The 13,071-nt window shown below is 46.2% G+C and overlaps 1 protein-coding gene across 1 annotated transcript; it reads left to right on the top strand.

Annotated features, from left to right (window-relative positions):
- Positions 1 to 1,956: 1,956 nt before the first annotated feature.
- Positions 1,957 to 2,661, top strand: LOC120669223 (nuclear transcription factor Y subunit B-3-like). Its single transcript, XM_039949009.1, has one exon. It carries the CDS (start codon positions 1,957 to 1,959, stop codon positions 2,659 to 2,661), a length of 705 nt encoding a protein of 234 aa, XP_039804943.1.
- The last annotated feature ends 10,410 nt before the right edge of the window (positions 2,662 to 13,071 follow it).

Genomic DNA, 13,071 nt, shown 5'->3' with positions numbered 1-13,071 from the left:
ATTGCTTAGTCAGCAAAATTACATTAAGATGATTTTTCATCGTTTTAACATGCATGATGCAAAGCCTGTTAGTACTCCTATTGCATCTCACTTTAAATTATCAGCAATACAGTGTGCTAGTACTGATGAGGATATTGAATATATGTCAAGGGTTCCATATTCTAGTGTTGTTAGTTCGTTGATGTATGCCATAGTTTGCTTTTGCCCGGATTTATTCTATGCTATGAGTTTGGTTATTAGATACATGTCTAACCCTGGTAAAGAATACTGGGACTGTTCAGTGGATTTTCAGGTACCTCCGAGGCACTGCAGATGCTTGTTTGAAATTTGGCAGGACCGATAAGGGACTCATTGGCTACGTGGATTCAGATTTTGCTGCTGATTTGGATAGGTGAAGATCACTCACAGGTTATGTGTTCACTATTGGTAGTTATTCTGTGAGTTGGAAGGCAACATTGCATCTTGTTGTTGCCATGTCTACTACTAAAGCAGAATACATGGATATTGCTAAAGCATTGTTTGCTGAGCTTTGTGGAGATGATTTTTGCATTAACCTGTTATGTGATAGTCAAAGTGTCATATATCTCACTAAAGACCAGATGTTTCATGAGAGGACAAAACACATTGATATCAAGTACCATTATGTTAGTGATGTGGTCACACAAGGTAAGCTAAAGGTATGTAAGATAAGCACTCATGATAATCCTACTGATATGATGATAAAGCCAGTTTTTGTTGCTAAGTTTGAGCTTTGCTCAAGTTTAGTTGGTATAATGATTTAGCCCAAGAGGTTGTTTGGTGCCGAAAGTATTTTCTTTGTTGTGATCAGGGTGAAGTTTTTGGTTTATGCTGTAAGAAAAAATTTGTCTCAAGGTGGAGTTTGTTGAGTTGTGATCCAAATTCAGCTGTAGATGCATAAGATCGACTTCGGGCTTCAGCTGGAGCCAAGCGGCATTGACAGTATCAATCGGTCTATTGACGGTATCAATCGGTCTATTGACGGTATCAGTATCAGTCGGTCAGTTGACGATGACAGTATCGGTCAATTGACGGTATGGATCGAATAGCCCGTTAGTTTCATCTTTATAAATACTTCTTGTAAGTCACTGTTTGGGATAAGAAACATTATAACCCCACTCGATATAGCGAAGATTTGCGGACCGGCGTCCGTGGTCTTTAAGGTTTTCCACATTAAATCTGGTGTCCTCTTTGATCAGTTTGCTTTTCTTAGTCGTTTATTTGTCAACCGTTTTGTAGGTCAGTGGAGTACCGCGCGCTCAAGGCGGCACGGAGCAGGCTGACCAAGGGGGCCTCCGGCTCTAGCAGCGCGATCGCGGACCCGGCGCCACAGAACGACAGGCGCACCGAGATCATCGATCTCTGCGACAGCAGCTGCTGCGATGACGACGTGAGGGGGTAGCTCCGCCTGGCGTTTCTCGCAAGGCGCGAAGGGGCATTGCGCTGGGTTTTTGTAATAGGAACGCGCCTGCAAACATGGGTTCGTCTATGTGAGCCAGCTTATCAAGAAGCGGTGAGGAGCTACGCCCTGTGCCTAATCACGTGCGTCTATTCTAATCTTATTAAGTTTTAATTTAAAGTTAATTTTTAAATAGGTAGCACTTTATATATAATAATAATAGTAATAATAATAATAATAATAATATAACAATAGTATAATTAGCTCAAGAGAATTGCACGAATTCCGCGTTTGTAGTGGACACTATTGAAAAGGATTTTCCACCACCGAAATTCAGGCCCAAGATAAATACATGCAACCAAATTAATATCCGTTGCCTCCATCCTACTAGGCTGGATATGAATACGGAGGTATCCAGCACACAACACAACTGGTTGTTTCCTATTTAACACCTCAAACTCACAAATACAGACCAGAAGACCACCACCAAACCCATGTCTACGGATCCCCAAGGCCCTAAACCCTGGGCTCCTTGCGCCATGGCACCGGAACGCGCCGCCGTTGCCAAGGAAGCAATGTCGACGGAACCGCTTGTGCCCGGCACTGAGCCGGTGATCCGGGGGCAGGACCGCCTGATGCCCGTGGCCAACGTGTCCCGCATCATGCGCCATGCGCTGCCTCCTCACGCCAAGATCTCAGACGGCGCCAAGGAGATGATCCAGGACTGCGTGTCCGAGTTCATCAGCTTCGTGACCGGCGAGGCCAACGAGCGGTGCCACACCGAGCACCGCAAGACCGTCACCGCCGAGGACATCGTGTGGGCCATGAACCGCCTCGGCTTCGACGACTACATCAGGCCCCTGAACACCTTCCTCCAGCGCATGCGCGAGATCGAGGGCGGCGATGGCGCGGGCGGCAGCGGGTCCGGGCGCGGCTCGCGCCGCGGGTCGTCCCTGGTCGCACTCCACGGTGCGCAGACAATGCGCCCCGCCTACCCAGATGCACCGCAAGGTTACGCCGTCCGACCCGTCATCCCTCGCCCGGTTCCAGTTCCAGCCAGCAACGCCGTGGCGTCGCGCTTCGGCAGCCGGTACCAGCTGCCCGGTGGCCAGCGTTCCATGGCTCCCTACTACGGCGGGGCGGCGTTCCGAGCTGGGGGGAATCGTGGGGGATTCTACGGCGACGAGGCAAGCTCGTCGAACGAGGCACCAACGGCGCGGCGTGCTAGATCGCGCCACTACTAGCGCAAGCATTTCCCGTGTGTAATAAGAGGCGGCTGAAGTGCATCTAGGCCGATAGATGTAATGGTAAGTTTCGGTGATTAATGACAACCGTATGCGACTAACGTATGTTTTGAAGGAAAAATTAGTGATTGAGTTAGTCCCATATGAAATGTGAAAAGAGACCCCTCAATTCGGAACAATCATGCGAGCCAAGGACTCAATTTCAAAGATTAAGGACCTTTCTAGTCTCAAGTGTCACAAGGAGATGAAGGACACTTGATTTAGATAGGGTTTATAGTTTTTAGTTCTTGACCGTACTATTAAGAGGGGTTCATGAGTTAGTAGCTTGATCAAACTTGAGTTGGCCTTAGAAATCTTGCACACTCGCTCAAAAACAGCTCAAGATAGTCAATAGAAGTTAACACAACACTTGGAAGAAGAAACAATCGAAGTAACATTGAAATCCAAGCCAATTCAGCTAAAAACCAGGAAAAACAGCAGCACCGGTTGAACCGGTGCCCTAGCGTCGGAGCATCCGATGCTTGCCGGAAGGACCGATGCCCTGTCGGTCTATCTTCTCTGGATAAAGGCTGAAATCAAGTATAGCACCGGTTGAACCGATGGTCAGAAAAGTAAGCACCGGTGCAATGAAAGTTCTTTGTTCCAGAGAGCATGTTTTGGTGGTTTTCAACTTCTTTTCAGCACCGGTTGAACCGACGCTTCGGAATCAAAGCACCGGTGCATTGAGCGTCCTATGTTCCAGAGAGCTTGTTTGGATTGATCAGTAAAACTCTTCAGCACCGGTTGAACCGACGCACCTACAGAGCATGCACCGGTGCATTGAAGCAAGCCTGGACACTGTGTCAGGACCCCAACGGCTACAATTTGGACACAGAGAGACCGGTTGAACCGACGCCCCAAAACTGACACCCATCGGTTCTTCCGGTGCTCACGGTTTTTCTGCAGTGGAATTCCAACGGCTATGTAACCACTTCCACTCTATAAAAGGGCACCCCATGGCTCATTTCAGTCGCCTTTGACACCCTGAATACTTGAGGCCACCCTTGAGAAGAAGAGAAAGTGCTTTGAGCAAACAAGAGAAGATCTAGCATTTAGTTTGTGCTTCAACCTTGAAGAATCCATCCTTTGCAAGTGTAGCAAGTGTGCTTGAGCTAGGGCCAACTGAGTGTAGGTCAAGTGAAGGCTTAGGAGCTTGTTACTCTTGGTGTTTGACGGCACCTAGCCGGTCTTGGTGATCGGGAGGTTCTTGGTGAGCTCTTGGTGTTTGTGGGAGCCCCAAGACAAGAAGATTGTATACGGTGTGAAGCTCGCCGTTCCGGAGATGGAGAAAGAGCATTCTTAGTGATCACTTGCTTCTTGGTGGAGCAAGGGAGCTACACCCTTGTGTGGGTGCTCCAACGTGGATTAGGGGGGAGCGTCAACTCCTCGATACCACGGGAAAAAATCCGGTTGTCTCGTGTCCTTTACTTTTACTTCAAGCATTTAAATCCTTTTGTTACTTTTCTTGCTTGTAGTTTGACTAGGACAACTTGCTTGGTAGAGTGAGCTTTATCTTAGGATTTGATCTTGCTAGTGTGCATCCATCTAGGCAATATGATCATGATAGTGTGTTTACCTACCTAAGGACCCTTTGCTAGCGTGCTCTAGTAATTAGGTTTCGAATTTATAGATTGGGCAATACTAGTTTAGGTTAAGGACTGATTAGAAATTCGAAAAAGTCCCAATTCAACCCCCCCTTCTTGGGCCACGATCCTTTCAATTGGTATCAGAGCTAGGGCTCTTTTTGTAGGCTTAAAATCCTAGAGAATGGCCGGGGGAAGTGGTGGTCCACCCAAGCTCGATGGGAGAAACTATGCTTATTGGAAAGCTCGCATGGCGGGTTACCTTGAGGCTATAAATCCCATCGCTTGGGCGGTCACGGAAAAACCTATTGTTGGTCCGTGGAATGAGGATCAAGTCAAATATGGTGCTAGAGCGAAGAATGCTTTATTTGATGCTCTTAGTGAGGAGATATTTGCTCGTGTTCATAGCAAGAAGACCTCTCATGAAATTTGGGAAGCACTTGAAGCTATCTATGTTGGTTCTAAAAAGCTTCGTGAAGAAAAATATCAAGTGCTTAAGGAAAAACTTAATGAATTCAAAATGCTTCCAAATGAGTTGGTTGAACAAATGTTTGCTCGGTTAAATGTGCTTATTGAAGACATTAACGCTCTTGAAATTTCTCCTTTGTCTAACAGTGACATCATACGGAAGATCCTACATTGTCTACACAAGCCCAAGTACAACATCGTCACCTCATTGCTCTATGAGAAGGATCTTGAAACGCTTGAAGTGAGTGATGTTGTTGGGAAGATTCGGTCTCATGAGATGTTCCTCTTGGGAGAAGTTGATCCACCGCAAGACAAGAGAGATCTTGCACTCAAAGCTAAGAGTGATCACAAGTCCAAGAAAAAGAACAAGTGCAAAGTTCAATCACCAAGCTCAAGCGAAGATGAAGCTAATGAAGATTCAAGTGATGAAGATGGTGATGTTGAGCTAGCACTTCTCATGAGAAAGACCTCCAAGATGATGTCAAGGTTGAACAAGAAAGGGTACAACTATGACCCTAAGAAAAACAAGTTTCGTACCCGGAAGAGCAAAGACAATGTCAAGAAAGTTTGTTACAATTGTGGCAAATATGGTCATCTCTCATATGATTGTCCGGAGCCTTCAAAGCTCAACAAGAAACAAGAAGATGGTGACAATCAATACAAGACTTCAAAGAAAAATCATGAGAAGAAGGACCACAAGAAGAAAGGGTCTTTCACAAGAAAAGAAAAGGTCAAGGCTTTCCTTGGAGAATGGATCACGGATGGTGAATCCTCAAATAATGACTCAAGTGATGAAGAATCAAATAAAAAGATTGTGGGGATTGCCATGCATAATGATGAAGATGATGGTGATGAGGCACCTCTACCTCCACCACCCATGTGCTTCATGGCAAGAGGTAACTCCAAGGTAAGTGATAATGATGACTCCTCTAGTGATGAAAGTGAACATTGCTTATCTCCTATTGAAGTGCAAAACATCCTAGAAGAGTACCAACAAGTGATCAAGAAGTACAAATCAAAATGTAAAGTTCTTGAAAATGAATATGCCAAGCTTAAGGCCTCAAATAATGAGTTAATTGTTAGGCACAATGAGATAATAGAAACTCATGATACAAGCATTGTTCCTAGCAAACAACTTAGAGAGGAGCATGACAAGCTACTTGTTAAGCATGATGAATTAAATGTTAAATATGAGGAAGTAGTTGTGCTTAACAAGTCACTTACTTCATGCAACAAAAAGCTTAAGCTTGATTATGCTAATTTAAATATGAAGTATCAAGAACTTGACCTTGCCTTTGATGCTTTGGATGAAGAACTAAAAGAAACTCAAACAAAAGTCATCAAAGTCAATATAGCTACTTCTTGTGATGATCTTGTGAAGTTGCCTCACCCTACTACTTGTCATCATGCTTCTCCTTCTTGTTCAAAGACTAACCATGATAGGGAGAAACAACTTGAGGAAGAACTTGAAAGCATGAGCAAATGCATGTTCAATGTGACAAGAGGAGAATACTTGCATAAAGAAATTCTCTTCCACAATGCAAGGCACTATGGGACAAATGGACTTGGATCATTTCCCAACCCTCCGGAAAATTGTCCCAAGTCGCCGGAGCTCATGGCATGTTTCAACAAGGAAGTTGGCTCTTATTGTCAACATTGTCAAGTCACCGGGCATCACACAAGGGAGTGTCCAATTCCTACACGTCCACCTCCTACCTTGCCTCCTAATTACAAGTCTCAATTCAATGAAAATCATTTCTTGTTAAGCAAACTTAAAAGTGGCAAGGTTAAGGCAAAGTTTATTGGCACTCAAATTAAGGGAAAGCTACCACGCCAACTATGGGTTCCTAAAGCTTTAGTAACTCATGTCAAAGGACCCAAACTTGCATGGGTTCCCAAACCTCAAAAGTGATTCACTTGTGTGTAGGTGAACTACAAAGCCGGTGGCAAGCATTGGGTGCTTGATAGCGGATGTACACAACACATGACCGGCTATGTAAAGATGTTCACCTCACTAGATGAAGATGTGGGCGATTATGAACATGTCACCTTTGGTGACAACTCAAAAGGAAAAGTGGTAGGTTTGGGTAAGGTAGCCATAACCAAGGATCTCTCTATCTCTAATGTGTTGCTTGTTGAGTCGGTTAGTTTTAATTTGTTATCTATTGCTCAACTTTGTGATTTAGGACTAATATGCACCTTTAGTGATAGTGAGGTTGTTGTGACAAGCAAGGAGGACAAGAGCTTAATATTCAAAGGATTTCGACATGGTAACATCTACCTTGTTGACTTCTCATCTAATGATGCAAGCTTGGCAACATGTCTCTTCTCCAAAAACTCCATGGGTTGGCTTTGGCATCGCCGCATTGCTCATATTGGCATGAGTCAACTCAAGAAGGCCTTCAAACGAGGTATGGTGGTTGGTATTAAAGATGTTACATTTGACAAAAACAAATTGTGTAGTGCTTGTCAAGCCGGGAAGCAATTTGCATCATCACATCCCATGAAAGCTTATTTGTCAACATCAAGAAGCTTGGAGCTACTACACATGGATCTCTTTGGGCCAACCACCTACAAAAGTCTTGGCGGTAATCTCTATTGTCTTGTAATTGTTGATGATTTTTCTAGATATACTTGGACTTTCTTTTTAGAGGACAAAAGCAAGACTATGGGGATCTTCAAGATTTTTGTCAAGCAAGCTCAAAATGAATTTGAGTCAAGTGTTGTGAAGGTCCGGAGTGACAATGGCACGGAGTTTAGAAACACTCAAGTAGAAGAGCTTTGCAACGACTTGGGGATCAAACATGAGTTTTCATCAACATACACACCCCAACAAAATGGAGTGGTGGAGAGGAAGAACAAGACATTGATCACTCTTGCAAGAGCAATGTTGGATGACTATGGCATCTCACAAAGATTTTGGGCGGAAGCCATCAACACCGCATGCCATGCGTCCAATCGAGTTTATCTTCACCGCTTCTTGGGAAAGACACCCTATGAGCTTCTCATTGGGAGGAAGCCCAACATCTCCTACTTCCGGGTGTTTGGTTGCAAGTGCTACATCTTCAAGAAAAGGAAGCGCCTAGGCAAGTTTGAAAGTAGATGTGATATTGGCTTTCTTATTGGTTATTCATCAAACTCCAAAGCATATCGAGTATTCAATAGTGCTACAAGCAAAATTGAAGAAACTTGTGATGTGGAGTTTGATGAGACTAATGGCTCCCAAGGGGAAGTTTTCTCTTGTGATGATGTAGGTGATGAACCACTTCGAAAAGTCATGAAGAACATCGCTATTGGGCAAGTCAAGCCAAAGGAGGAAGTAGAAGAGCTACAAGCCTCATCCACTCAAGTGGAAGTCACTTCCAAGGATGACTCAAAGGATGAAGACAAGTCTACATCATCACATCACCATGATGAGTCATCCGATGAAGAAGATGATGCCTCACCTCCTTTCCAAGATGCCCAAGATGAACAAGTGGTTGAAGAACAACTTCCATTTGATGACATGCACATCACAAGTGAACAAGTCCAAGCTCAAGATCAAGATGATGAATCACTAGAAGAATCAACGTCTCAAGCACAAGAGAGGCATACAAGAACTTCAAGGAATCATCCCATTGACTTGGTCATGGGTAACCCCTCTAGTGGAGTAAGAACTCGTAGACGTCAATATGCCTCTTTTTGTGAACATTACTCGTTTGTTTCTTGCCTGGAACCCACAAATATAGATGAAGCTCTTGAGGACCCGGATTGGGTGATGGCCATGTAAGAAGAGCTCAACAACTTCACCCGCAATGAAGTTTGGGTTCTTGAAGAACGTCCTCAAGACAAGAATATCATTGGTACTAAGTGGGTCTTCCGCAACAAACAAGATGAGCATGGTGTAGTGATTCGCAACAAGGCAAGACTTGTGGCAAAGGGTTTTGCACAAGTTGAAGGGTTGGACTTTGGTGAAACTTTTGCCCCCGTTGCAAGACTTGAAGCCATTCGTATCCTTTTAGCGTACGCTTCACATCATAACATGAAACTCTTTCAAATGGATGTGAAGAGTGCGTTCTTAAATGGCTTGATTAATGAGTTGGTGTTTGTTGAACAACCTCCCGGGTTTGAGGACCCTAGATATCCTAATCATGTTTATAGGTTGCACAAGGCGCTCTACGGGCTCAAGCAAGCGCCAAGGGCTTGGTATGAACGCCTTCGTGACTTCCTCATCAACAAGGGCTTCAAGATCGGGAGGGTGGATACAACTCTATTCACAAAAATCATCAATGAAGAGCTATTTGTATGTCAAATTTATGTTGATGATATCATTTTTGGTTCAACTAACCCCACTCTTTGCAAAGATTTTGGAGAAATAATGGCTAGGGAATTTGAGATGTCCATGATCGGTGAGCTCAATTTCTTCCTTGGGTTTCAAATCAAGCAATTGAAGGAAGGGACATTCATCCATCAAGAAAAGTATACAAAGGATATTCTCAAGAAATTCAAGATGGATGATTGCAAGCCGATCAAGACTCCAATGCCAACTAATGGACATCTTGACTTGGATGAGGGAGGTAAATCGGTTGACCAAACTCTCTATCGTTCTATGATTGGGTCACTTCTTTACCTAACCGCATCTAGGCCCGATATCATGTTTAGCGTATGCATGTGTGCCCGCTTTCAAGCTAATCCTAAGGAATCACACATTAGTGCCGTTAAGAGGATCCTTAGATATCTCAAGCATACGCCGAGCATAGGCTTGTGGTACCCCAAAGGCGCTAGTTTTACACTTTTGGGATACTCGGATTCGGACTTTGCCGGATGCCGTGTGGATCGCAAGAGTACATCCGGTGGGTGCCACTTGCTAGGGCGTTCTTTAGTCTCATGGTCGTCAAAGAAACAAAATTCCGTGGCCTTGTCAACCGCGGAGGCGGAATATATTGCCGCCGGGGCTTGTTGTGCTCAAATCCTCTACTTGAAGCAAAGCCTCTTGGACTATGGTGTAGTATTAGATAGGATCCCGCTCCTTTGTGATAACGAGAGTGCCGTTAAAATTGCTAATAACCCGGTTCAACACTCTCGCACCAAGCACATAGATATTCGCCATCACTTTCTAAGAGATCATGTGGCAAGGGATGATATACTACTTTGTGGTGTTCGTTCCGAAGATCAATTGGCGGATATCTTCACCAAACCTCTAGATGAGAGCACCTTTTGTAGGTTGCGAAGTGAGCTTAACGTTTTAGATGCTTCTAACGTCATATAATTGCCTTGTCATATAGATGCATTTCATATGTACATGTGCTAGGGGCTTGTCTAACCTTGTCAAGATAGTGATAAACATGGGTCTTGCATGAGCCGGTGGTCTTGGTTTCGCTCATGGCATGAAGAATGGTTCATCATGAAGAAGCTTGACGAGGGTTCAAACTTGACAAGATAGTTTCAAATTTTGCAATGCATGTGCTTGTCATATAGAATGCATCCATGTTTAATTTCTCGCTTTGCATTGGCTTTGCATCACGTTAGTAGCATCACAAGGGAGCAAATCACACTTCGAGAAAGATATTCATGCGAAATATGATATATCATCTCCACAAGAGTGATAAGATCAATATTGTGCTTTCATGCCTATTGAGTCACGTCCTATCGAACTTAAAGTTTCAATCTCTAAGTTCATAGGCAAAGTGGCTCATACATTTGGTTTTTGAGTTTAAACCTCGCTTGGATCTTAATTTGCCTAAGTTTATATAAAAGCTTGCGAGCACTTAGTATGAGTGTTTGAGGGGTGAGGTTGTCTCTCGAAAATGGTCCAAATTGAGTGTTTAAGGCCTTGGTTTTGAAAATTTGGATCAAAAGTAGAGTTTGTAGTTCAGCAGAAATCTTCTTTAACCACCGGTTCAACCGACGCCTGGTTTTTCTCTGCATCGGTTCAACCGGTGCTTAAAGTCTTCGTGGCTCGGTTTCTGCATCGCCTCTGGAACAACCTCCGACCGTTACACCGATGGCCACCGGTGCTTCCGATGGTTGGCGGATGAACCGACGCCTAAGCATCGGTTCAACTGGTGCTACTGCATGGAGTAAATGGACCTTGCATAGCCTCTGGACCTTACTCCTGCAGATGCACCGACGCCCGTCGGATATTCCGGTGCCTCAGTGGCGGATCTTCCGGTGCCCCTTTTGACCACGTTTCAATCTCGTCCAGATCCGGTCATTTTTACACCGGTGGATACACCGATGCCTTTTTTACCGAACCATCGGACCTTCCGGTGCTTTAGGGTTGGCGGGCCCGCACGTCCTGTTTCTCTTAACCGTTCCGCGGGCCCCGCGAGTCAGTCTCACGCTCACCTCTCTTCTTCCTCGCGAACCGCCGCCCGTGCCCTCGCTCCGCCGCCACGCGCCCACTCGCCGCCGCTGCTCCACACGCTCCGCCCCTGCGCCACCGCACGCGCCTAGCTCCTCCTCGCCCGCGCCTCGCCCGCGCCTCTCCCGCTCCGCGCCAACGCCGCCTGCTTCACGCCCTCGCCGCGCCTGTGCACCTGCGCCGCCCGCACCGCGCGCCGCCGCCTCCCACGTGCAGCGCCGCCGCTTCGCAGCACCTCCTCACGCGCGTTCCTCTGCTCCTTTGCCCTACTCGAGCCGCAGCAAGGGCTCTGTCCCACTCCCTACACCCCTTGATCAGGCGCACTCAAGGTGCTCGAGGAATTGCCTCTTAGGTTTTTTCTTCGATTTCTTCCCTGATTTGCAAGGGTATGACCTTTACATCCTGTAGCAAAGTGAAATTTCCTTTGTATATCATCCTTTGCACATGTGTTTACATTTATCATTCCCTTGATCATACACATAAAAATCTTGTCACCTATCTTTGCACATGCTCACATAGTTAAATCCTTTAGCATGTCATCGATATCAAGGCTGCTATCCACTATATTTCATGTCATAAGCTCAAATCAAAACTTTGTTTTGACTCTCTATGTCAGATGGCTGGTGATAAGAAGGGCAAGAGCAAGATGGTTGTGCAGAAAAAGAAGAAGCGCACCCGTGAGGACCGCGAGCGAGAGCAGGCCGAGGCAGTGGCAGATGCAGCTGACAGGCAGGGCTCACTCAGGATCAGAGAGCCTCAGGCTCAGGGGGAGCCACAGCAGCAGTTACGTCGCTCAGGACGTACTCAGACAGCTCAGGCCACACCTGAGTCCCGCTCACGTCCACGGACTCGAGGTGGTGGCACACAGAGGGGAGCAGGTCATGCACCGCAGCAGCACACCATCAGTCAGACTCAGTCAGGAGGTCAGGACAGTGGTGAGGAGCTGCCCGAGGTTGAGTTGTTCGATCTCAGGGGTATTCCAGGACCTAGGGTCAAGAGATTGCGTTACGTGACCCCAGAGCAGTGGTTTCCCGAGCAGAGGGATGTCGGAGTTGATCGTCGTTTTTACACTCTGCTTCAGGAGTCTTTTTACCACACCTACTGCCAGTTGGACATCAAGATTAGTGAGCACAAGATGCTCCACTGGGTAGCTATGCGTGTAGCAGCAGGTGGGACTCCAGTGCTTCCTCTCTTTGAGAGATATGTTGGATTGCCTGCTCTACTCAGTGAGAGGTCCAGGTACATTCGAGAGTGGGTTCGAGTTTTCTACGCCACTCTGTTTATTGAGGAGGACCGGCAGTTTATAGACTTCATGTTCCAGGAGAGGCACTATCGTTTGACCCGAGCACGACTGGCCACCTTTCTTGGAGTTCAGATTGCCGAGGAGCCACACTTCATACACTATCAGGCTTATGGCAGCACGGTACCTCCTAGACGTCCTCATGAGTCTCACGTTCCATCTGACGAGGAGATCAGTGTTCTCTTCCAGCAGCCCTTCCTGCCTGGCACACCGAGGACTCCGGACAGGCTGACTCACGTGGCACACTCTGTTCACCTAGCTTTGAGGAAGAGTCTGTTGTTCCGGATTGGATACAACGAGGGGATTACAGCTCTGCAGCAGTGGCTCTTATTGTATATCATGACAGGACGAGATTTTGACCTCGTAGACTTCTTTATCTGCGAGCTTGAGGATGTGATTCTGGATGGGATGACAGTTCACCGTCGCCATCCATTTGCTCATTGGATCTGCTGGATTCTGGCTCAGCTAAGTCAGAATGAGCACATGGATGAGCTGGAGCACTCGAGGACACACTTCAGTTTTTACTCACCTACTACTCCTCGAGACGGTCGTCGTGGCTCGAGAGGACAGCGCCGAGCTCAGCGAGTTCTTGATGAGCGTGTCTTGGCTGAGGGCCGAATTGCAGACGATCCGACAGCAGCCGAGGACGCTTCACTAGCAGCAGCAGAGGCCCAGCT

The sequence above is a fragment of the Panicum virgatum genome, chromosome 4N (assembly GCF_016808335.1).
Source record: "Panicum virgatum strain AP13 chromosome 4N, P.virgatum_v5, whole genome shotgun sequence".
Lineage (NCBI taxonomy): Eukaryota > Viridiplantae > Streptophyta > Magnoliopsida > Poales > Poaceae > Panicum > Panicum virgatum.
Note: the sequence above shows the minus strand (reverse complement) of the source record. Positions and strands in the feature narration are given on the sequence as shown.